Source organism: Pocillopora verrucosa, chromosome 3 (assembly GCF_036669915.1).
Source record: "Pocillopora verrucosa isolate sample1 chromosome 3, ASM3666991v2, whole genome shotgun sequence".
NCBI classification, from domain to species: domain Eukaryota; kingdom Metazoa; phylum Cnidaria; class Anthozoa; order Scleractinia; family Pocilloporidae; genus Pocillopora; species Pocillopora verrucosa.
In genome coordinates, this window is record NC_089314.1 from 29,110,849 (window position 1) to 29,135,018 (window position 24,170).

General features: G+C 38.0%; 1 protein-coding gene and 1 pseudogene across 5 annotated transcripts; one reads left to right on the forward strand and one right to left on the reverse strand.

Annotated features, from left to right (window-relative positions):
* Positions 1-499: 499 nt before the first annotated feature.
* Positions 500-3,235, reverse strand: LOC131798176 (putative 4-hydroxy-4-methyl-2-oxoglutarate aldolase; annotated as a pseudogene).
* LOC131798187 (carotenoid-cleaving dioxygenase, mitochondrial-like) lies at positions 2,878-23,584 on the forward strand. Of its 5 annotated transcripts, none has more exons than XM_066163292.1 (3): positions 2,878-3,228; positions 15,530-16,109; positions 21,603-23,584. In XM_066163292.1, exons 2-3 carry the CDS (start codon positions 15,623-15,625, stop codon positions 22,676-22,678), a joined length of 1,563 nt encoding a protein of 520 aa, XP_066019389.1. In that variant the 5' UTR covers positions 2,878-3,228; positions 15,530-15,622; the 3' UTR covers positions 22,679-23,584. The 5 variants fall into 5 exon arrangements, with proteins under 5 accessions (XP_066019389.1, XP_058971824.1, XP_058971826.1 ...); XM_059115841.2 differs by lacking the exon at positions 2,878-3,228 and adding an exon at positions 5,308-5,407 and having other exon boundaries at positions 21,603-23,583; XM_059115843.2 differs by lacking the exon at positions 2,878-3,228 and adding an exon at positions 7,372-7,390.
* Positions 23,585-24,170: the final 586 nt, after the last annotated feature.

Consider the following 24,170-nt stretch of genomic DNA (forward strand, 5'->3'; position numbering starts at 1 on the left):
AAATTCCAGAGATATGTTTACAGATATCAAAAGTTTCAATAGTACCCCAAACTATTCTAGAACAAAACCCAAGTCCCAAAGGGAATAATCTTCCAAGACCCAAGTATTCAAACATCAGAGTGCATCAAGTAACCAACTGTCTGACTCGGACTCTTCAATGTTGTTAGTTGCTTCTATTTTTATCTTTTACCTATTAAAAAAAACAATGCTTGATACTGTTGACTGTTTCTTGAAATTGACACTTCCAAATGGAATTAAGACTTAATAACTCAAAGGTCTCACTGTAATATTTACTTTGTAATATTGTCAGGCATTGTGGCACATTTTGCAGGCTAAGAAAGAGATATGACTGGGCTTACATAACCCTGCATGCACACATGATTTTTCATACTTCTGTAGGATTTTTCAGTTTGTACTTTCCCATTCCCCTCCAAGTGATAATTATAGTAAGAATGTTCATGTTTACGCAAATAAGTATTTTTGGGTCCTTCTTAGAGTTATTAAATCCTTCACCTTCTCGGGGTCAGGCTCAAAACATATTTATGCCTGCAAACATAACCTCTATTGTCTGTAAGGGCTAATAAAAATGGATTTATGAATCATCAAGCTGCCATGTTACTTCCTCATTGTAGTTTCATCACATCACAAACAGAATTGCCAACTAAATATTACATCATACTTATATTAATAGAAGACAAAAGTTGTATGGTTCTTTTTTTATTCTTTTTTATTAACAACCCAGATAATTTTGTTCCAAAGTATGTAATCATTTTACACAGAATTAAATAGATGCATGTTTTAAAAAAATATTCCCCCTAACATTATTGAAAATAATTTCAAGAACATAGATATGACCAGTTCCTCATTGTTTGCACCCTTAATTATCATTGGAGTTGAGAAGTAACATTAGACAACAAATAATTCTTAAGGACATCTTCTAGTATACTGGTAATTTAACACTCAAACCTAAAGGAAGCATAGAAAGAACTGCTTTCCATTTTGCAGGTTAGAGACTGTTCAAAACATTTCATCATTTTCAGAATTAATTTATTCTGCAGTGATTGCAATAAATAGCTTGTTCAAGGCTTTTAGTTTTTAGCAGCAACTAGAAAATTGGCAAAGCAAAAAGGTTGTACATCTTCTGCAAGTCCTTTTCCATGCACTTTTGTATTGTCTCCACTGCCTAAAACCCTGGGTACAGAGAAAATCAAAAGTTGGTTCCTCTTTAACAGGCACATAAAATGAGGGCTTGGTCATATCATTGACATTCAGTTTCAATAAAACAGACAATGCTCACACTGACTTTGTCAACAAAGTATACAGATTAAGGTAATTCTTATTCTTAGAATCACTAAGGCATTAAACGAAACTCAAAATGGTTACAATTTTGGTTGATCAAGAGTTAATTCTTTAGGTGACACTATAATACCATCGAGATCTGCATAAAGATAATGACCGGGTGTGAATGTCACTCCTCCAAACCGCACAGCAATATCTCTTTCTCCCAACCCTTCTTGATGGATTTCAATGGCATTGTGCCTAAAGCTTTCACCCCACATCCATCCCTGAAATCTCTTCAGAGTCTCGTATACAGCCATACATGAACAACACCAGCCCAATTGTTCTTCATCACAAGTGAAGCAAGATTGTTCACCAAGCATGCAACACCTTAGTGACCCTCCTGCATCCACCACAAGGACCTGAGCAAAAAAAAGATCAGTTTAGACGATTTCAATTATTGCAACAATATTGGTGTAGCAGAGAACTCATGGTTCTCAGAACAAGTTGTCATCCAGAAAATTTTTTTTCAACCTCTATCAGTCAGAAAAGCTTGTCAGCCGTTTGTCATTTTCTAAAACAACTTTCCGGTTAAGTCAATATTTGGAAATATGAATGGCAAAATTTCTTCCAATGTCATCAATCAGTGGCATGTGTAGTCTGCCTTGTTGCTTCCTGGGAAGAATTGGGTGTGGCAGTTATATCAGCAGCAAATATTGATCAAATCAGAGATTTCCAAGGAAGAAAAAATTATGCTTGATTTTATTTCAAGCTGTTTTATTTCCCCTTGTGAAACTGTAGAGAGAATTATGTTTTCAAGATAACACCAGAAAGGCTTACGAGCTTGCTTGCGACATATCTTGAGAAGAAGTTACTATGTTATAACATCTAAGAATACTTTTAAAGTTCTTCTGATCTACCTTGGAGAGATAAAAGTTAAACATTCTTTTATTCTGCCAACCTTATGGTTAATCTGAAGTCAAGTACTTTTCTTTAAGCCGTTCCTTACAAATATCGTACAAGTACTTCCCTTTACTGTCTGCCATAGAATTCTACTAATTATACTTTGGGAGAATTTGTAGTGGGTCCACCAATAATTCCCTAATTACTCTTACTTTGTTCTCATCACTTGGCTATTTGATATTGTACAAATGTCTGCCTTGCTATTGTTATTTATGTTGGAAGGAGAAAATTGTGTTTTGGTCCCCTGATGGGAGCTAATGTCTAACTCCATCGACAAAAGGAGACCAACGTAAATTCTACTTCACTTACGACCATTCACTACAAACAATATTTTAAGGCTTATTTATTAAAAACAAACAAAAAAACAAAAGAAAAGATAAAAATGTACAACAAGATTTGCCTGATACGTACAGGTAAATGCTGAGTAATGTCACATGAAAAGCGAGTCGTCATTCATACTTATTCATACTGAAATCCCATCTACAAAGAGAAGCGCAATGTACACCTCAGAATATAAAAAAAAAAAAAGTAGACTAGAATTTCCACCACATACTTGCCGCCGTTTTGGCGGGTTTCACTGACATTAACATTGACCAGTGGTGGGCTTACCCGCGTTGTTCCCTGGTTCAGGTGAGAGCTTTCTTCACGAGTACATTGTCTTCATGGCATTTCAACGTAGAAATCATTCCTCCAAAATTTTCGCCTTGCCTCCATCATTACGGAGGAATTTTCGCCTCCACGTATTGCAGCGTGTCGCTGTAAGCATCGCTTAAATCAGCACATTCATTGTGCTACTATAGACGAAGAGTAAACGTCGCACAGAAGAGTGAATGAGAAGACGGCCGTTTATTTGAGCGGGTTATAATTTAATAATGCCACGCGTCGAAGTAAAGCCATTATTGATGATGCGGGAGACTGGTAACTGCTCGATTGACTCGACCTCATGATCAGTTACATCTTTAGCTTCGAAGGCTTTGGAGGGCTTTCGTAAGTAGGTAAACAATACTTTGCATCCACACAGTTTTTCTCAGAACGATTTTTGCATATCATCATGAACTAGTACGAATTATGTAATGCAAATTTACATTTCATTTTTTAATTTACATGTTTTATAATCAGTCAAATTTGCATCCATACCAATTTATTTAGAAACTCACAGTTAGGAGCTGATGTTTTTGTCGATGACCAATGCTCGAGTTCCACAAAGCAGGCTGAAGGAGTGTGAATTACCGCGCATATGACATCAGGTGACAAAGATGTTCTCAGATGAGAAGGCTTTGAAAATTGGGCTTTCGAAATATCCTCATTAGAAAACAGACTTAAGAACAACTTCCTTATTCAATCTTTCGAGACATACAGATCAATTTACAGGAAATACAACCTCAATAAATTCATGATCGTCTTGGTCGGCTACACCACTTAAATCGTGATGCGAAAGGAGAGAGAGGGTTGCCACAGCATAAAATAACGAACAATTGCTGTAATCAGACAATTTTCTCCACGCTTACGAAAAGGTACGATTGACCGTTTCTGTTGAGAGCCCATTTAATGCGTTTTTGGTGGAAGCGTATTTCTTTCCACTGTTTTGTCGACTGTTGACGCATTCAACAAGTTTCCATGGCAACTCTGGAAACTTTCGGGTTTGAACCGACATTCTGTGTTAGGTGTTTTATAGACATAATAACGCAAACTATATGATTTTCATATTGCTCAAAAAACATGAGCTTTGGTAATTCCCTTACCATCGCGAGCGAAGCTCACCTAGCCAAGGCTAACATTTTATATGTTCTCATTTCCAGGTCTTACACGCCTTTCGAAATGTTTGAGTTACCAGCTCCAATTGATTTATTAGATTGACTGTGCGGTTTGATTCGTTCCAGTTGTCAATCAAAAACCAGAGCTTTTGATCTTTCCTTAGAGCTTGCTTTCCAAGGCTGGTCAAAGGTCCCGAGTTGATCTGCAAATTCCGCTGTCAGTGCGATACCTCTTGAAAATGGAGGCCGCGGGTACATTGAGTAGGCAAGAAACCCTGTCGTGAATCTTGCTTTTAAAGTAGCACCCGTGGTTTCACTTAAGCGCCTCAATAAAAAATCACTTTCCCAGAAAAAAATTATACTAAAGCCAACATTCAAGTAATCAACCTGATACAAATTAATTTGGTGAATCATCTTAAGTTTCATGCATCTTAAATGGGGAAATCTCTGTTTCCGGCATTGATATCCCACTTGTTTTTCTTCAATCTCCTTGATGCTTAAAAACGTGTTCGCTTTGGTAGGTGTCGATTTCATAAGTTTCGTATGAAGATGCAAAAAAAGCTTAACTTGTATAGATCAAGTAACTTCAAGCTGAGGTTATTTATTTTTAATCAATAGGGTACTCAGGTTTTCAGCAATTCGAACGTTCGAGATACCTGATCAATTGTTATGTACTGGCACGCTTGCGCTTCGAATATTCCGCCCTCCTTCCGTTCAGTAATCCGCGACTCCAATGAATTTGTACCGAAAATGTTTTCCGGCTTGCCTCCAAAACCATGCAAAACGTAAACAGAAATCTCTTCGCCAAACGATTCAATGCAACAGGTTTTGATGTTCAGTCTGCCGGAAAAACAAGTTGAACTCAAGCGGAAGATCAAACTCTAACTTTGTATGCTAACATCCGCAGCTATCAAATCCGATTTGGAGTGAGATTTTTAAAAATCCCGACAGTTTAGATTCATTGACCAAATTCATTTGGAAATCTTAAGGATGCCTTGAGGTTGGCATAAGAATAATTTTCCTCACATCCGCATTCTTAATTTCCTGCTTATCCCGATAATTCCGAGAAAGGGGCTCTAACTCTTTGTTAACATTTACAAAGCATTTTCCGTGACCACTTTTGTTGCAGGAAAATGGTTCAAGGTTAAGGATCCAAATTGGCTCCGAGCCTTTCCTACGCTTAGTCCCAAAACTCACGTAGCAATTCTTTCTAATGTTTTTTTTTTCCTTTTTGCTGACGTCATTGAATAACCACAACTTTGGCAGCAAACACAATAACCAGGCGCGGCTCCTAAGAAGCTACACAGTGTAGCTCTTAATTGTTCAAATAGATGGGCTAGACACAGTGTAGCTCTTAATTGTTCAAATAGATGGGCTAGATGGATAGGGAAAAACAATTGTGATACGTTAAGGTAAGCGGCCCAGTTGCTAAGCAAGATTTGTCAACAGGCAAAATGTTAGCGCATTTGAACTGGTTTAGACCAGTTTTAGGAATCTTGCATCGCGGCGAGAGTGAAAATTTTATATTTATTTACTCGATTAAACGCCCTGCCGTTTATTTAGACTTTGGCGTTTTATATGCGGCGTAGGGTGGCGTTTGTTCGAATTCGACGTTTATTTATGTTTCATAAAAAGTTAAATTACCAACAATTATTATTGGAAATCATTTGTTTTTAGTCTCAATACTAATTCTTTTTACTGAGATAGAATTGAGCTTTTATTAGTTCGCGATGTCTACATCACAGATGGATAGATTATCGAGTTGTGCTGTTGGTAATTCTTTTCGCTGACTTCTAGAAAAACACTAGATACTGCTGACTGAGAGCGTTGTTTATTCGAACGCGGCGTCTTTCGATAATTTTGCCTTCATTTTCGGCAGCGAATAAGAAATCAGCCCTAAAAAGATTGCGATTACTCATAGTGGTACGTGGTAAATATGCGTATAAAAAAATATTATCGTTTGTCTCACGATGCGTCATCTGTTCTTAAAAAAGAACTGTTCTGCTCAGCTGTGATTGGTTTGTATTCAACAGCTGTGATTGGTGCTTTTCGGAGAAATGTTCCTTAGTGGGGGCCGGCACACCGTACTCTAGCTACTGCCAGAAGCCCATTACTTTATGGGCTCCTGCTATTGTTTATGTTTTTTTTTTTCATCGACCGTCGAAATCCAAGTTTTGGGATTCATATTGTAATGTCCCTATCGACGTTATTTGGGTGAAATCTCATGTGGATCGTGTCTTTTCCCCTGCGTGTAATAATGGGGATCACGATCAGTAAAGTTTACTTCGTTTCGAAGAGGGCGGGGTCCGGTGTTGTGGGCGTGCTCTTAAGCAGTGGAGGTTGTGTCTCAGCAAGTCGAATACAGTGTCTCTGTTGTGATCCCTAACTTCCTGCCGCTCGGGTTTAGCTGTCTCGCCAATATAAACCCCGCCACCTTGTCTCGCCAGGTCAACAGCATCTATCGGCCGTGCTAAGTGCAATCGTAGCGTAGTCTCCCGCTTGAAAATAGCGTGTATACGTAGTCTTATGCAGCAACGAAGTTTTTCCGAAAGATCTTCGACAAATGGTAAAACCGCAATAGCTTTAATCTCGGTACTATTTATAGTTCCAAAACATATTTTTATCCTCACCAGACCGCCCAGGAATATCATATGTGATATCCATCTTTTCATTCTTACTTTACCTCTGTAACATGCTAAATATAGAAAAAAAAGACAGATATGGATCTAAAACCGCTTATTGATTTAGGAGGGGGGTTGCCAAAAATAGAATAATCCGCAATTTGATAAAATAAGCAACGATGTAGGCAGAACAATGTACAATGCGAGTGATAGTGAAAAACTCGAACCCAAAGTCACTTTACGATCACCGCTGGATAAGCAAATATAGTTATTTGATTTTTGCAGCCATATTAAGAATTGAATAAAATAGTTCGAATAAATCAGTCGTCTAATGTTCCAACGGACCAAAAATGATCTACTCGATTGATGGAGGTTTCAAAAGGTCTTTACTCATGCAATTTAATCACTTAAACAAACAAATTGACATGCATTGTCGCAAGTTTTGTGGGAAAATTAGGAAGTCTAGCTAAGTTTTCTTCTTTCCACAAGAAAAGTGTATTTGCAGCCTGAGTTAAGCTTTCGGGGCCATTGTTTTTCAACATCCATTTGCGACAATTTGTGATAAATGGCATGCGGGCTGTCAGCCAATCTGGATGAAGCACAGACCCTTGAAAAAACCATTCTCATCAATTTGCCTGGTCACTTGAAGATCGTCATCAAGTGAACACATCCTGGAACACAGCTGCCTTCATTTCAACTGATATATTTCAGTTTTGTTGTGAGAAAAGAGAGAACAGGTACATCGAATTAGTAACTACAGTCTTATTTTGGAAGGTGAGCTTTAATTCGAATCTGTACCTTTCTTTTTTTTTTTAGTAAGAACAGCGATGATCATGATTTCTCAAGCTAACACCATGCCTTCTTTTCTGCTGTTATTATTGAAAATGGCTGGCTCGATATCTTCCATGGGATATGTCACAAAATGCTGAGAATACCTTAAATTCATTTTCTGTTGCAATCGGTATTTTAGACAAAACCTCTAAATCAGTCGGCCAGAACCCTTTCCACACACTCTAACACTCCTATATTTACACTTTCAGATTAGCAATATTACTTAGGCTGACGCCAATAGCCATAGCTAGTCTTAGGCTAGACAAGACTAGCCAAAAGCCTAAGCTAGTCTTAGTCTCAATATTGAGATAACCTACTATACTATCTAAGCTAGCTGTCTAAACTAAATTAGATGGTTGTTGGGAAATATCTACAATTGAACAAATTGTCATACCGTAGAAATTTTCCTCAGTTGTACTTGAAAACAGGCTCTGGAAATGTTCCAGTGTAAAAAATCTTCAACCTTAACTAGGGCTTCCGAAATCAACTAGCGCTTTGAGCTTTTTACGCTCTTATGATAGATTCATTGAGGGTTGGTAAGCTGGCTGTATTGAAGATCAACCATTGAAAATTAATTTGCAGCTACATTATGCAATCGCAGGTTATCAGTTCGCACATCCGTGATTATAGTCACTAAATTGTTTGACAGTTACCGGCAAAATGTTTTTTGGTACGACACGTCACAAAAAATCGGCCATCCAAAATGATTTCTGAAAAAAATTAAATCATTTACTCTAAAAATAGAAGGAGTCGTGTGAAAGTTGAAAAAGATCTGTCATCGATCCTCCTGAAATCATTTTATGTTATCAAATTACCACACCACAGTAAAAAAATCGACAGCATTTGACACGGAAATCTCAACTGAAATACCAATCGCTCTAAAACCCCCCTCTCATCGCGTCTGAATCCATTAATTTTCGGATTGTCTGTCGTAGGATACTCGGCTATGAGCTGTTTCAGTGCTCCCACGTATTTAGACAAGGGATATCTTCCGAATTCTCTAGAAAACGCAAATTTTTTTTCCCTTCACCACCCCCGTGGGTCTGGTGGCGTCTCCGCGTGAAAAACGCGCGACAATGGCGCACGCAATACAAGCATACTTAGTCAGTCTAGGGACCTGCTGATGAAATGATCACTATTGTTTCAATTAATTACTGGGTTCCTTCCAACTCTTGGTTGACTCAGCATACCAAAATCATCATGCGCCTTTTCGTTCCTCACAATTTCAGAATTTTATACTTCCTAACCGCTCTCTAGCAGTGGGAAATCCGGAAGAGGAGAGTACATTTTCTAGAGAATTCGGAAGATATCCCTGTTCTCACGGTTTGTTCTTGGCTTTTCTGCGACAATGGTACTCTACTAAAACGTTTTTACCATAAAAGGATATACTTCAGTGGATCAATTTGTAATGCTTAAGACTGAAATTAATCAGATACAATTTCGTGCTTTTAGTGAGGATCAATGTGATGACAGCTATCGTGAATAGCAGTATCAGATGCAAAAGTACTTAAGGATATTTTGGAAAAACAACCTTAGCTAACTTTGTCTTCAGTCAGTGCTGTACAAGATTGCATTTCAGTCTGATGTGTTATTAAATCACGTACCCTGGTTTCATTTTCTTTTGGAATATATGTATGGCCGCTATTGCCCTCTCTTTGGTTTTGGAGATATTATTTATTAGAAACTCAGAGCAGATGTGAAAGTGCAATCCAAAAATAAAACGCCTCGCCGCCTTTTCACCGATCAGATTCCTTCTTCCGGTCATCCGCCAGATCCAACGGAAACAGTGAACTTAAAAATGTATTCCCTCAAAGAATTTTTAGATTAACTGTTAGTACTTGTAAGATAGAGAAGAGGCTTATTCGCATAATCCTTTCGTGTTTTCATTTAGAATTATAAATACTTGTTTCCTGTTTGAATAAGGAAGAATATAAGCATTGATGCGACCCCCTTATTTTTCTGCTAAGCGTCGAGAAATCCTTTAGTTCTCTTAAATTTAGATTTCCGTATCGTTGAAAGTTTTCGGGTCTGTTTACTATTTCATATGACCTCTTACAAGGTGAAACTCGACACCATTCTTTGTTCTACGACCTCTGAAAATTTGCGTTGAAAGAGGAGTAAGTTGTTCAAACAAACAGAGAACAATCAGGAGTTTTTACGACATCATGACTAATTCAAGCGAGTCAACGAGTAAAGGAAATGAGTGGAAACAAAGGAAATTACGTAAGTCACCCGATCGACCTAAAATACACAACATGGAAAAAGAAATTGAAATTCCCCATGACTTCTTGTCCTTACTGTGTACACAAATATTATTTAGTTCGTAGAAGGGTGTTAAACAGAGCATTTGAACTCAGTAAGTTGACATGAATAATGTGACCTCATTCCACAAAACCGCCTACGATTTCAGGGTGTGTTTCAATGTTTGTTTTTTTCAATCGCTGCTGGTTCCGTCAGCTCTGATTTTGACCATTGTTGGTCACAGAAGACATCACGTTATGTGAAACCATCACAAAAAGTGTTTACCGAAAGGAAATTGCATAACAATGAAAGTAAAAAATAAACGGTGCACTTTGGTGAAACATGTTTCAGATGTGCGCATGAATGAAAATACTTCCTGTTTTTGTTTTGTATGTTTTTTTTCTTTAATTGAGGAGGAAAATAGCACAAATGAGCGTTGAGATAGCAAAGTGAGAGGATTGTGGGCGTACAGGTATCCGATGACGGATACCATCACGGCCACTCTATAAGTATTTAGAAATCTCTCAGTTCAGCAGGCAGACATTAATCAATAGACCAGGTGAAGAGCCGTGTCCTCAGCGACTGTGGAAGAATTTGTTCCGCTTCAACGAAACCAACCGTACTGAATTGCGAGAAGTAGGTGAAACTAATTTTTTTTTCGTGCAATATTTCAGTTCCTTCATCGGGCCTTAATAACATGTTGAGTATTCTGTTTTACATGCAAAATTAACGAAATATCGAGAGTTTGCCAGAGTATTTTAATTCAAAATCAATCAGTTGAGATTCCGAAACATGAGTATGGTGTACGAGCTAAAAACGTTAAACTAGTAATGACGACTAACCTAATAAAGGAGAAATTTAAAACAGATTGAACAAAAACTATGAAAGTATTTAGTTGATTCTCCGGGTCAGAAAATACTTCAAGTAATGCTCAGGTAATCAGAACTTTTCCGAACAAGTTAACATAGAATAGAAACCCAGCTGAGACGAATGAAATATCCAGTTGTGCTTAGGCGCATGGTTGACGGCAACGGAAAACGGAAAAACTTAACTTTGATAATATTTCTTTTCCTCTAATCCTCAAATCAACACCGCCGATAGCTTTGAAAAATTCTCCGTCTCGCTCATAGTGACTTCAAATATTTCAGCTTTTGAGTACAAACGGTTGAAAGTAGACGTTAAGAACTTTAGCTCTTTTTCCCTTTTAGTGCCGGATAAACGTAAACGTCACTTTGATGGTCTCGCTGCTGAATGTTTTTCTTTTCAATTAGTTGGATTTGGTCGAAGTTCATGTGGAGCAAGTCAAATTTAGCAGGAATTGTGTTGAGGAATGAAATATTTTGGCAGCTATGAACAATTAGAGAACAAAATGATTCAAGAAGCGCGCAAAAACTTAACCATTTCTTTATTCATCATCGGCACTTTCGCTTTCTTTTACTATCTTTCCGCCACTTTCAAATTTTGCCGAGTCATCGCTTTCAGTTTTGCTTTTTCAAACACGTGCTGTTCACATGAAACACGCGGTGAAGACTTCAGAAGGGTTTGAGTTTGTCAGCGTCGAAGCGTTCGTAATCTACATCAATCTCGCCGGTTCCCAACCATACTCTTTCAGTTTTAGCTTCTGTTTTACAGAAGAAAGCTACTCTTTGTTTTATTTACATTTTTCATTATAGAAGAAAGTTATGCTTGTGTTTTGTTGTGATTCCTCGTCATAAAAAATGAATGATCTTTTCACGAAATAATGTACCATAGGGCTATGAAATTTGTTGTCCATCTGCCTTATAACTGGAGCGTTAGTATTGACAGAGAGATAATGATTAAACTGATTTATACAAACAACGTAGCATAAATAATTACTGGAATTTCATCTAAGACCTGGGTCAACTGAATGATGAATACCACCTGGATTAGCCTGAATATCTCCGAATTACATAAATAAAAAAATTGGGGAATAATCACGTACTCTCACAGCTCTGACAATAACCAAATCTGGTGTGTACATTAACCTGTGGTTTAAAACCTTGCAAGCGAAATTTTACTATGAACAACGTTACTTTGAGAAGTGTTTTTTGGCGACGCGTAAAATTACTTTGAATCATTAATTTGAGGCGAAGAATTAAAGGAGATTGGCGTAGATTTCAAATGAACAACCTGATAGATTATTTAATCGGGAATTTTTCCCCGATGCTAAACCATGACGTACCTAGATATTTATGCCGTTGTATCGCTTTCAAAATCAAATTTACAGCTTGGCTAGAAGAGAGCTATGTAGGCTGAAGGAAACATTTTGAGAAGCCGCTACATGCTCGTCGTAATTTTACATTCAATTATCTAACAGTAGTGTGAAACTTCGAGAATAACCAAAAGCTTATCCATCTGAGTACAAAGTGCTTACATACGCGGGGTAGTTTCAGTTCAATAAACAGTACTAAATAAGCCTCTGCCACGGAGGCTGAAAGATAAATTATCGTTTTCTAATAAACGAATACTTGCCATTCTCTTAAAAGCTCATTACTGGTATAGTTACTGATGATAAAACCTCTTATCCCACTCTCGAAAAGATAAACTCAGAAAAATCCCTCCTGTCCTGTTAGCGGATAAAAAACATTGAGGGGGTGTAATTTCAAATTTTAGTTATCAAACCGGAAGTGAATAATCTAATATAATTTCTTTTCAGACGTGCAATCTAGAGGTGAATGTTGTATTTATTTGTATTATCCGATAGATTTACGCCCTTTTTAAACAGAATTAACTAGAACATGCCAATCACCATTTGGCAAGGTTTTTAAAAATATCTTTTTTTCGTTGCCGTTTCTTTCACATTTTGTATTTATTTAGGAAGCTTGACGCACTTATTATTCTTTGAGCATTTGTTAGCACACTTCAGCGTGATGCTTAAAGAGAATTCAGGGTTTTGTTCTGACTAGTCTCAGAGCCCGGGAGCGACAGGAGACCTTTTTCTCCTTGGGCGACTTAAACAACTGTGTTTTTAATAAGAGATTTTAAAAGCTGATCACTCTAGATTTCTGACACAAAAGCCTTCCGACACACAGTTATTCTTCTAGGGACACAACTTTGGAATTAATGCACACTTTTAGGCATGATTCAATCTCCCTTTTTCATGTGCGCCTATTGAACGGGAAATCCCCTTCTGCGTTGATAGGAAATGGCTTCGGAAAACTACTTTCGCCACCTAAATGTGTTATAAAGAACGTACTTTCGCCGCGTGATTGTGTTATGGAGAAAGTACCCTTTCTGTGTTCGTGTCAAGCTGCTGAATATTCTAAGTTACCCCCTCATCGTTCATTGTACCATGATCATATGAGTGGCTTTTGTCAAAACAAACTTTTGACCTCACACATTCCAGGTTAGACAAACTAGACAAACAGGCGTTTTGCTTACTTTAAGAACTGTATTAGTGGGATTTTACATCACTTAACGAGCGCCGCATAGTCTCAAATTTTGAAATACTTTTGGTGACTGTTTCCTGTGTTCTTGAGCCTAAGTGATAGGCAGAACTTCATCCGATGTTTCATTGGCTTATTGAGGCTTAAATCTTTCCAACTGAAATCTCTGCTTCACGCAAACGGTAGGCGTTCAGTTTTCAACACATTGGAGTTTGAGAATCTCGTAAAGATTTGGGCCTTTCATTAGCCATTCTCAATCAGGGTACCGTGCTTTTCCTTCTTGTTCTGGTACAAGAAGACGAGTGTTGGCTTGGAAGGATAGAAAAACAAAGCAGAGGCAGTGATAAACTGTGAAATAACAAGGATTACTAATTAAAGAAAGGGTTAAAACGGATTGCCAAAAAAAATTAGGCTAACGAATTTAATTTAACGGTAATTTAGATGGCAGATCGAGTTATTGGCGTGATATACTTCATAACAGAAAACTATACCAGTAATCTTGAGCTGCTTGACATAGAGGCGGGCTGGGGGTGTAACCTTCGGGAGACAATAGAAAGGCGGCTGCGAATACAAGGATAATCAAATCGTGCTCGACGTCGTGCGCGTGGTGGAAAATGCATAGAGAGTAGGAGGCACTTTGTGACAAAGCGTAAGTTACTAATTGATCATTGAATGAGTGGTACAAGGATTGGTATGTCTATTCTCTTGATATCAGTTCTTAGAGCTTGTAGTCAATGTCTTTTTGAGATGTGTGTCCTGTGGATACAGAGCTTGTCAGATGAGTTTCACATGTCGTATTGTTGTCGCACGTGAGATTAATAACTTGTGTAACCATACTGGAACTGTTTACCACCTGTTCCAAGATATTCGTAGAATGTTTCACAATCTTTAACAAGATATCTTGATATTCTCTTACAACCACTTCTGATTGAAACACAAGTGTCTTATAAACGTCCGAACATGGAGGAATGTATTGTAATTTATTGAGAACAAGTGATGAATCAAGTGATGAATCAAGTGATGTCGTAGCACAAGAAAGTCCCGACGTTTTCAGAGTCGTTCAATGTAGATTAACATGGAGCAGTCAAACGTTTCAGTGTGTGATTGCGAACACAGTAAAAATAAACAATTAGAGGAAGCTGATGAAAACAAGAGATATCACCCAATTCTCTCGAACAAGTTAAATTGCTTGGCTAACTTCTTTCAAGCACTATACCAAAATATTTTCAATCTAAAGGGCAATACAAAATATTCTGTGCAGTTCTATTCGAAGAAAACAAAATAAGCCGAGAAGGAACAAGGATTCCCAAGGATGAAGAAGAGGAAACACTAAAAGCAAGTGACGAACTTCAGGGAAAAACAAGGGCATATGTAATAGTAGTACCCCCTCTTCATAACCAAAACTTAATCAATAGACCTTTTGACGCTGGCGCGTCTTTTTCAGTCGTAAATTAGACTTATCCGGACCCAATAGTATTTCAACTATCCTTCTCGATTGTAGCGTTTCATGTTTCGAATGCTTAGGGGCCAGTAGCTCGAATCCGCTCTAGCAATGTCACAATTGTGGTATCCTCGACAACTTGTAGAACACAGTCTAGACAAAAGAATGTAACAAGGTCAACAAGAACACATTTGAAGCGTCAAACTGGTGTCTAAGTATCCTCGGCACTAATTAACTGGACTCGCCAATACCAATATTTGAATGAACTTTTCAATGTTTCACAATGATTTAAAGTTACCACTGGTGAAGAGCCAGTCGCCTCAAAATATCCGGCAACGTCAGAGAAGTGGTCTTACCGACGACGTGTAAAATGCGGTATCGACAAAATTTTGTAATCACGTTGGCTAGAACACGTTCGAGGCGTCAAAATGGTGTCGGAGTATAACAGGGATGTTTCCCCAAGGATATGACGTCAATTAATGCAAGAACTTGATAGTGGATGATCTTACAAAGGGTGGCTTCTGTCATCGAGCATTTGTCATCTCAAAAGGCAGTCTATCCCTTAAAGTTTCCTATGTTTTCTCAGATGATTCTATTGAGACATTTCATAATCGTTAGAAAGTAAAATATTGCGTCTCAATCCAAAACGATTTCTGTACAGATACACACACTATGTATTTATTGCTGCAGTTTATCGCCATTTCGAAATGAGTGCATTAGATACCAGTTGTTTATCCTCTGGAAAGGGCGCTCACCCATTTGTTTTCTTTATTTATCAATAGCTGGTGTTAATTTTCAAACTTGAGTGGTACTTTTCACTTTAAAAACACTCTTCTGAAGTTTCTTTATCCGTCTTACGACAAAGATATTTCTTTTAGTTATGGTATACATTACATATGCCTTGAAATGTTCACTCACGCTGGGGGTGCGAAGCGACTTCTAAGGAAATCGGATGTTATTTAATATCAATTATCACTCATTTGTGTACTACAGGGGTCAACGTTCAACGAACATAAATACCGTGCAAATCCTCAAATCTATCAGTTGCGTATTGGGCTACCTACTGCGAACAACGAAAAGAAGAAAATGGAAGAACTCTACCAAACAGTCAGAGAGCAGATCAAACCAGTTGAAGCCGAGATCCGCGGTGTGATTCCTCCTTGGCTGAACGGGTCCTTGTTACGAAATGGCCCCGCTATGTACGAAGTCGGACCCGAAGCCTACAAGCACTGGTTCGATGGCTTAGGAATGATTCAGAATTTCAAGGTAGAAAATGGCAAAGTGACTTACTGCAGTCGCTACTTACGAAGCCAAGCATTTGTCCGTGCCGAAGCTCGTCGTGGCATCGCTTATGCTGAGTTTGGAACACCATTACCACCCGATCCATGCAAGAATATCTTCGCACGGTTTTTCTCTTACTTCGTGCCGCCCGAACGCACGGACAACTGCTCCATTAACGTCGTCACAATGAACGGCCAAACATACGCAAGCAGTGACTCACCATTCCTAATCGGGTTTGATCCAAGCAGCTTGCAAGCGTTGTCGGAGTACAACATTAGGAGCGATTTCCCAGGTATTTCTAACTCATTTTAAATCATAATTTTAAGGGAACCGCTTATTTTAGAAGAAAAAGGAAGAGAGCCAAAACAAATCAGAATATAACTTTGTTTGGCATTCCTGGAGGAATATAATCCCATGCAGGGAATAGATATTTTCGTCCCACACTAATTATATTTCGGACAGTTCCAGAAACTCACAAAAAACCAAAACAAGGAAATTAACACGATTACGCGTTCCTTGCTCCCGCCCATGACAGCTGTTGGGTGCTGAACTCAGACTGTCACCGCCCAGTGAGATGTTCGCTGGGGTGCGAATCGCGCGCTGAACTTGACAAGATCTTTTGTTTTAGTTTTTGCTGTTTATGTTCGCACTTGAAACTTACTGCATCGGGCGGAAGGCCTTCCAAGCAGCTAAAGAGACACCTCTGTCGATATCCTAAAGGTGTATTTTTAAATCCGATTACAAAAAACAAAGGAAAACCGTAGTGTGAATTTGTGGAGATTCGCACGAAATATGTGTCTGAGAAAACGTTACCGCATCCAATAACAGGACATTCAACAGAGAAAAAAATCGCGTATATTTTTACCACCTTGAGGGAGAATCGGTAAACTTTTGCTATGTAAAACAGGAAAGTTTAAAAAATCGTCGTCCTGTTTTCTAAAAAAAGTCGTCGAATTTAGGATAAAGTAAGCTAAAAGATGTGGCTTTGTCGAGGGTCTTTTGAGCTCAAGAGAGGTTTTTACAAGTGAACGGTCGTGAGGATAAGGAAAAATATTATTCAATTGTAGCATGTTGAAAATAGGACTTTTCATTTTGACTAAGGATAATAGAGCGAGATAGTTTCTTAGAGATGAATATAAAAAGCAAAATTGACCTTACGTTTCTGAAAAAATGGTTATGTAAAAAAAAAAATGGTTATGTAAGAACACACACCGAGAGAAAGTACTCATTTTATTGATGAGTCATGGTTTCGTTCACGATTTCATCATTTGTAAACTGAGTACATTTTGTTCTCAGACACACTTATTATGTAGCTTGCTATGATTGGATGGGGAGCAAAGATAGCAGATTCATGACAAAGTTGAAATACCTTTTCTTTAATATCCAGCGTTTGTTTGGAAAAGAGATAACAAGAACCTTCAGCTTGGAATGCTGAAAACGTGAACGTTTTCGGAAAAGTATCTCAAGAAGTGACGTTGAAGAGCACGATAGCCGAACTTTAGACCAGCGAGGTCAAGATTCTTTTTACGTAAAAACATATTTGCTGGTCATTTTATCAGTTACAGAAATCACAAGATGAACTCGTGCGTTTTCCATGACAAACCTTGTGCACTGCAAATCGCCGGAAGAAAAATACAATGATCTGATATGATACTATTGGAATTTCACAAGGCAAAACAGGAAAAACTAGAATTCTTCTTTCTCTCTGATACATCAGACAGCACCACTTTCCTGATAAAAATAAGCCAAAGAGGATTTTATGAACTCAGCTCAACAAAAGTCTCTTGATCAAGATGATAGCCTCATATAATACTGCTTGCATTGAGGTTTTCCATAATCCTTTTTTTTTTTTTTTTACTCTGTGGGCGTTTAAGACCGAATGAATGAATTGAATGTAACGAATTGAAAAATATTTTTCGGTCTAGTCCGGTTTATGAGGGAGCTCCTTTAAAAAATTAATTACCTGGCAAAAGTTAGAGACAATTTTTTTTATGCGGACCGAGAACCAAAATTTACATAAAAATTGTTCTTAACATGTGGTCTTAATCTGAGCATGATGACTTATTTTTATAAACGAAAAGTCTGTCAAACTGCTTTATATTTCAACCGTCTGATCTGCAGTTTAAGTCGAGCAGATATAGCTTTTACGCAAAAGAAGAGATTATTACTGTTCTAATTTCTGCGAGTGAAAAAACCTCTGCTCGAAAGCTTTAATGAATGACTCGCTTTTTTCACTTCCGTATTAAAAAAAACGCATTTCCGTTCAACAGACAGCTAGGCTACGAGCCTCAGTAAGTGAAGTAAAACACTGAATTTAGAAGACTTTCCAAACAACAGACTGAACACTGTGAGGTATAATTAACGAGAAGGAAGATTATTTATTTGTTATCGCTTTTGACAACAGAAACCGGAAGGAAACCAAAATTTCGAGAGATTGCTTTCAATAGCATCATTTAATCTTCCTAATAACAGAGCTTAGCTTCACGTGTGGCCAAATAGTTGACTGCTCAGAAAAGCTTGTTTGTTTGATTCTTTGTCTCAGCTTTTGAGCCTGTCCGTCAACGTTTGGCTGAAATTTATAATGAGCGGTTGACAGCTTTTTCACATACAATTGCGTGCAACAATCGTAGAGGACTTTCTGTTTTAAAAACAGTTTGTTTGGTTTGCTGAAAGGCATGTCAGTTTATATCATTCGCGTCTCAGATATCATTTACATTATTGTAGCTCGCTGAGAAAATCTTCCGAAGTCCCTCTACATATTGATCAGCAAGCAGTTTTAGAAATTTTAGGTGTAATACAAGAGTTTTAGGAACTTTTTATGCAGTTTTTATGCAGGTTCGGACTCGCTAGAATTGTGCTTTGATTGACGTCACGCAAACATCAATTCAGTTTTTCCCTCTGAGTTCCTCACTTCTCTTGAGATGAGAATGCACGTCACAAAGATTAAAGGTGTTCTTAGTTTTATGAAATGCGTTTCCTGTCATTTATAAGTGAATGCATCTCATGCTTTCGTCTCAGCTTCCCATCAGACATACGAGGTCGTATAAAAATGACTAGGCTTCGCGTAAATGTACACCTGTTAGTTACATTTGTATGTGAGTGCGCGTTAAACGGTCTTTGAATGGTCGTCGCGAATCTTTGGAGTCTCAAACGGAAACTAAATAATCAGAATTTTTTCATCAACCTGTTAAACGATCTCCGTGAATAAATTGACTCAAACCACATGTCATAATCCGCGGAAAAGTTGATTGATGCCAAGCCCTTACTTTCTATATATTTATTATAAAGGGAGTTAAATCCCAGAATACTGGGGTACTTCCCATGAATTATACGAAATTTCGTGACAATCTTTCACGTGCACGCGAACTTTTGACTTAGTCATGTTTAAAAAAAGACACAATTCTTGGCAAAGTCTTCGTTTCATGCTAGCGATGTACCTAATGATCAATCTTGGCACAAGTGATAATCACTTGTTATCGGAAACGTTTTTTTTTTTTTGGCAAATTGTTCTCTTTTAACAGCAGGAAATTCCTACTTCATACACACGATTGTTTTATTTTATCTCTGACCCTTTTTACTTTAATACTCGTCATCAAAATATTTCCAGCACACCTTTGTGTAAAATAAACATTTCTCTGTCATGTTGAGAGGGCGCAATTTTTTTTTTCTGTGTAATAATTTCAGCTCCAAAGTAATTGGTTCATCAAAATAAAATGGGAAGGAACAATTGATTTCTCCAGGGGTTCATCTTAAAATGCAAGATGTGAATTGCAATTGTTTCGTAAGAACAGAGTTCTTCGCTTAGTTTGGAAGTTCACCGAGGCTAACTGACTTTTCCACCAAAAGAAACTGACGTTAATTGCTGTAACCATAAAACAGTCGATTTTCCTTCCTCTTCGTTGTCTTCCCAGTTCTATTTTTCTTTTTAATTATTGTCATATATTTAACGATCTCTAAATCACCCTGCACCCCTGAAAGAGACTTACCATAATTTCGATAGAGTTTGTTAGCATCTAATCACTCGCTCCAGAAGAAAATTACTGTAGATGCAGTAAGGCAACTCGGACATTATGCGTGCGTTTCGGACGGTCGCCAAAATTTAGCATCTTCGAGGGTAACTGTGAACATGATAATTTTGGCGGTTACGGATTTTCCTTAATCGGCAAACAATAAGCTCCCACAGAAATGAAATATAGCTAGACAAAACGCTGCATGAGTTTATGACCTTCGGTTCAAAAACAGGGAGATATCGATCCTGCAAAGCACAAAGAGATATCACCATTCCGATAAGTAAAACTGTAGTATCTTGCATCGAATAGTATGGAAAATCAATGTTTAATCAAAAAAGTTAGATTTTTTTCATCAAACAGTGATTTTCTCTCTCATATAAGAAGAAAACATTTCCTCGAAAGAGGCAAAAACGTTTTAGACTTTTTAGAATTTCAATCATTCATTTATTGTAATTTTTTTGTGGAATGTCTTGCGTGTCCGAGATACGTAAAAGCTCTCATGTTTCCATTATTGTAATTAAGTTGTTTTGATATTCCCCCTTAGTGCAAATCTGATCAGATCACAGTTTCAATGATAAATCTTTTGTCTGCATTCCCAGGTTGCCTCAGCACGCATGGTAAACATATAAAAGAGACATATTTCGGAAATGGCCTCTTTTAAAACAATAAGTCCCGCAGATAAAACTATTACTTGCACGCTGGTTTATTTCATTTTGTTTTCAATTACTCACAGTGTGTGTTCCATTGTAGGTTGTTGACTTTGGATGAAATGAGCTTTCGTTAATAGTTTTATCTGACCTGATTAAACACGAACGGAACTTCCACTGATCGATTAAGACGATTTTGTTCACAGCAAAACTACTTTCTTTAACAGTTTGATTTTCTTCTCGTTTCTTCCATGCACTCAACATTTAAGATGTAGCTTTATTATTCATTCGTTTTATTTATTTTTTGAATTTGTGGAGGCAGTTTATTTTAAGTCATTGAATTTGAGCCATATATGTACCCTGAATCATTCTTTCACCATACACGGAATAGGGATTTATTTCTTCAAGGCAAAACTTAACAAGATGAAACTGCAAAGGAAAATTTCCTTGATTGCTGATGTATCAGTTTCTTCCAACTTCACTTGAGAGCGAATGGTATACAATGTACAAAATTGTCTATCACTGTTAGGGTTTAACTGCTTTATGACTGATGAACGTTTTCAAACTTTATCATGTAAGATGAAACTTTTCATTGATTTGGCTCACTGACAACTTTCTGCCACAAAACTAGAATTAAAGATTATGTGGTTCTGATGTTCTTTTTTAAGGAATAGGATAAATATCCTAAAGTGTTCTCTCTATTCTGCAAGTGTGTTCGATGAGTTTTAAGGGGGAATAATAACAAGCACTCGAAATAACCGCAGTTTGCGGTAAAATTATTACAAGACACAACTTTCTTGTAATTGTCGTGTTTTGGAGATGATTAGCTCCTCTTTCAGTAGTAATACGAGTAAGAAAGCTTAAGCAGATCACTGGTTTGGAAAAAGAAAATACGATCGATATCCCGTGTAGTGGTTTAGACGTAAATAAGGGAAACTGGGACAAGCATGTTGGGTCTGACCTTTTCCCACCCTTGAGGTGGTTTACATGTATTTACATCTAGTTCACACTGGCGTTTGGTTATGTTTAACACTTTGTTGTTTCTCCCTTTGACTATTTTGGTTTTGTTATACGTTACTCAATTATAACCTGCTGTATGCTATGTTTCACACCTGCGTCATCTTTCAGGTCCCGTGCGAATGTTTTCCATGACACCTCATCCCCACGAGGACGAAGAAGGAAATGTGTATAACGTTGCTGTTTCTCTGAAAAATGGAACTCGCTACAATATAACACAAATACCACCACGACCCACCACCCCTGGAGACACTGCGCCACACCCACTTCAGGGGGTAAATGTTTTGTCCACTTTCACCCCAAAAAATCGGCTCTGCTACTACCACAGTTTTGCCATGACTCCTAACTACTTCGTGTTTATCGAAAACCCGTTCGTTGTGAATGTGTGGGCACTCCTGACGATGAAGATGAGAGGAAGATCTTTCCACGAGTGCATGAAGTGGGACAACAAGCAGCCGTCCAGGTTTTATGTCATTGATCGTAAGACAGGTAAAGTAGTGGCTCAGTACAAGACGGAGAACTTCTTCTCGTTCCATCACGTAAACGCCTTCGAGACAGAAACGGATATCATAATGGACGTTTGCTGTTACCCTGACGCCCGCATTGTATATCAGTACTACCTCCATCACTTGCGCTCTAAGGGGGAACACGAAGTGAGCAAAGGCTTCCCTGATCCAGCTCTTCGTCGCTATCGCTTACCCATTCCTAAAACTGCCTCATCCAGTTCCTGGCAGAGACTGCCCAGTTACTCAGACGGTCGAGACTACAAAGTGCTGTACTACGGGGTGGAGTTACCCCAGATTAATTATCGCTTCGCCAACGGCAAGCCTTACCGGTTTATGTATGGAGTTGGTCCTCACCAACGCGGGGACTTCCTAAACCAGCTCATCAAAGTAGATGTCCTAGGGAAGGAAGCCAAAATTTGGCATGAGCGCCACTGTTTCCCATCTGAGCCTGTGTTTGTACCAGCGCCCGGAGCTGAATTAGAAGATGAAGGAGTTATTATCTCCTCTGTAGTAGGTGTTCGTGGCAAGAAGTCGTTCCTTCTCGTTCTGGATGGTCGCACATTCCGCGAAATCGCACGCGCGACCGTACCTTGCCCAATGGCACACTCACTCCATGGCATGTTCAGACCAAGGTCCCCAGCTCTACTCGGACAATGCCGGAAAGCCTGGGCCGAAATATAATCTGGGTCACCGAAAAAGGACAAGCTCTGAAGATTTTGGAGTGCCATATGATCGTACACCATCCATTTACAGTGTTGTTCAAAACAAAGAACTCACCACACAAATGAAGTCAACAAAAAAATCTTGTTGAGACAGTTCCTCGAACAAAAATGTGATTACTGTGTTTCAATTTATGGAAAATAGTTCACGACAACATGAAAAAAAAATTTTTTTTCGGCCAAACAACCGGTCAGTTCGATATTAATAGATAACTAAGAACGAGAATCATTCTATGTTCTTTCGTTATTTTTTCAAACAAAATTCCTGGTTGAACGAGTTATTCTGAGTGTGTGTGACATCTTTGATTGGTTATTCGCTTTCGTTTCGTAATGGAACATTGCACTTTTAAGAGGGTTTCTCAGATTTTCATGAGAAAATTAGTGAGGCTCTCTGTTTTCAGTTAGGCCTGGAAGCGTGCATCTTCCTGCCAATGTCTTTAGTGATACGTTAATAAATCTGTTATAAAAAATTGGGAAAAACAAAATAATATAAAAGGGAAAAAGAGAAAAGAGTTATTTCTTTTCTAAGCATTATCCAGTGTGTAAGTTTTATTTAAAACGGCGTACGTAACAATGCGCTGTTGAGTATTATTTTAACTATTTCTAAGTTATATAAAGTAGCATTTGTATACAATCATAGTGACATTATACTTTCTTAGAAAGGAGAAAGATACTGGGAGATAACTAATAATTTTTAAAAAGATATTAATCAAAATTTTTGGAAATCATGAACATAGTATTAACTGATCTGGAGAAGTGACTGTTTTTTCACAATAACTGAATTTTTGTAACTAAATTTTGTAAATGTCGAGTTTAATTCCAGCTTGAACATTTTTGCCTGATAAGGATGTATGTACTTTGAAATGAATAAATGTATTTTCAGTTCAGTGCTTTTTATCCTTTCCAGCCATTTTTTTAGCGTTAATTATTGGGTTCTCCACATTATTAGATTCGTACCTTTCTCTTACTTTTGTAAGACCTTCCGCGGCCGAGCGGTCTATATTTGGCCTGGGTACGAGATTACTGCATTGCTTGATTCATGTGTCTTCTGTATCATTCGTATATTCATTCCCTCATTCATTCATTACTTTATTCATTTATACATTTATTCAATCAATCACTCAGTGAGGTATCTCTACCACTACCCTCCCCCCCCCTCCCCCCCTTCCACTATGGACCTCAGGAAGCAAGAAGAAGGAAGAACCTGCTAACGAGGTTGTTATTCATTTATATTATTTCTGTACTTCTTTCACTCGTTTTTTCATTTTTTTCTAAAATGGCATTTTTATAGCTTCATGTAATCGACACTTTAACTGTCGCAGAAGGAGATCAATTCCACCTATCCTATAAATGCGCTTTTTCCTGTAGTGTCAGCTTTGCGATTCAACTCGTCGGTGATCGCGTGACAGGAAAAGCTCTAAATACTGCGGAGGGATTGGGTCGGGACATCGTGA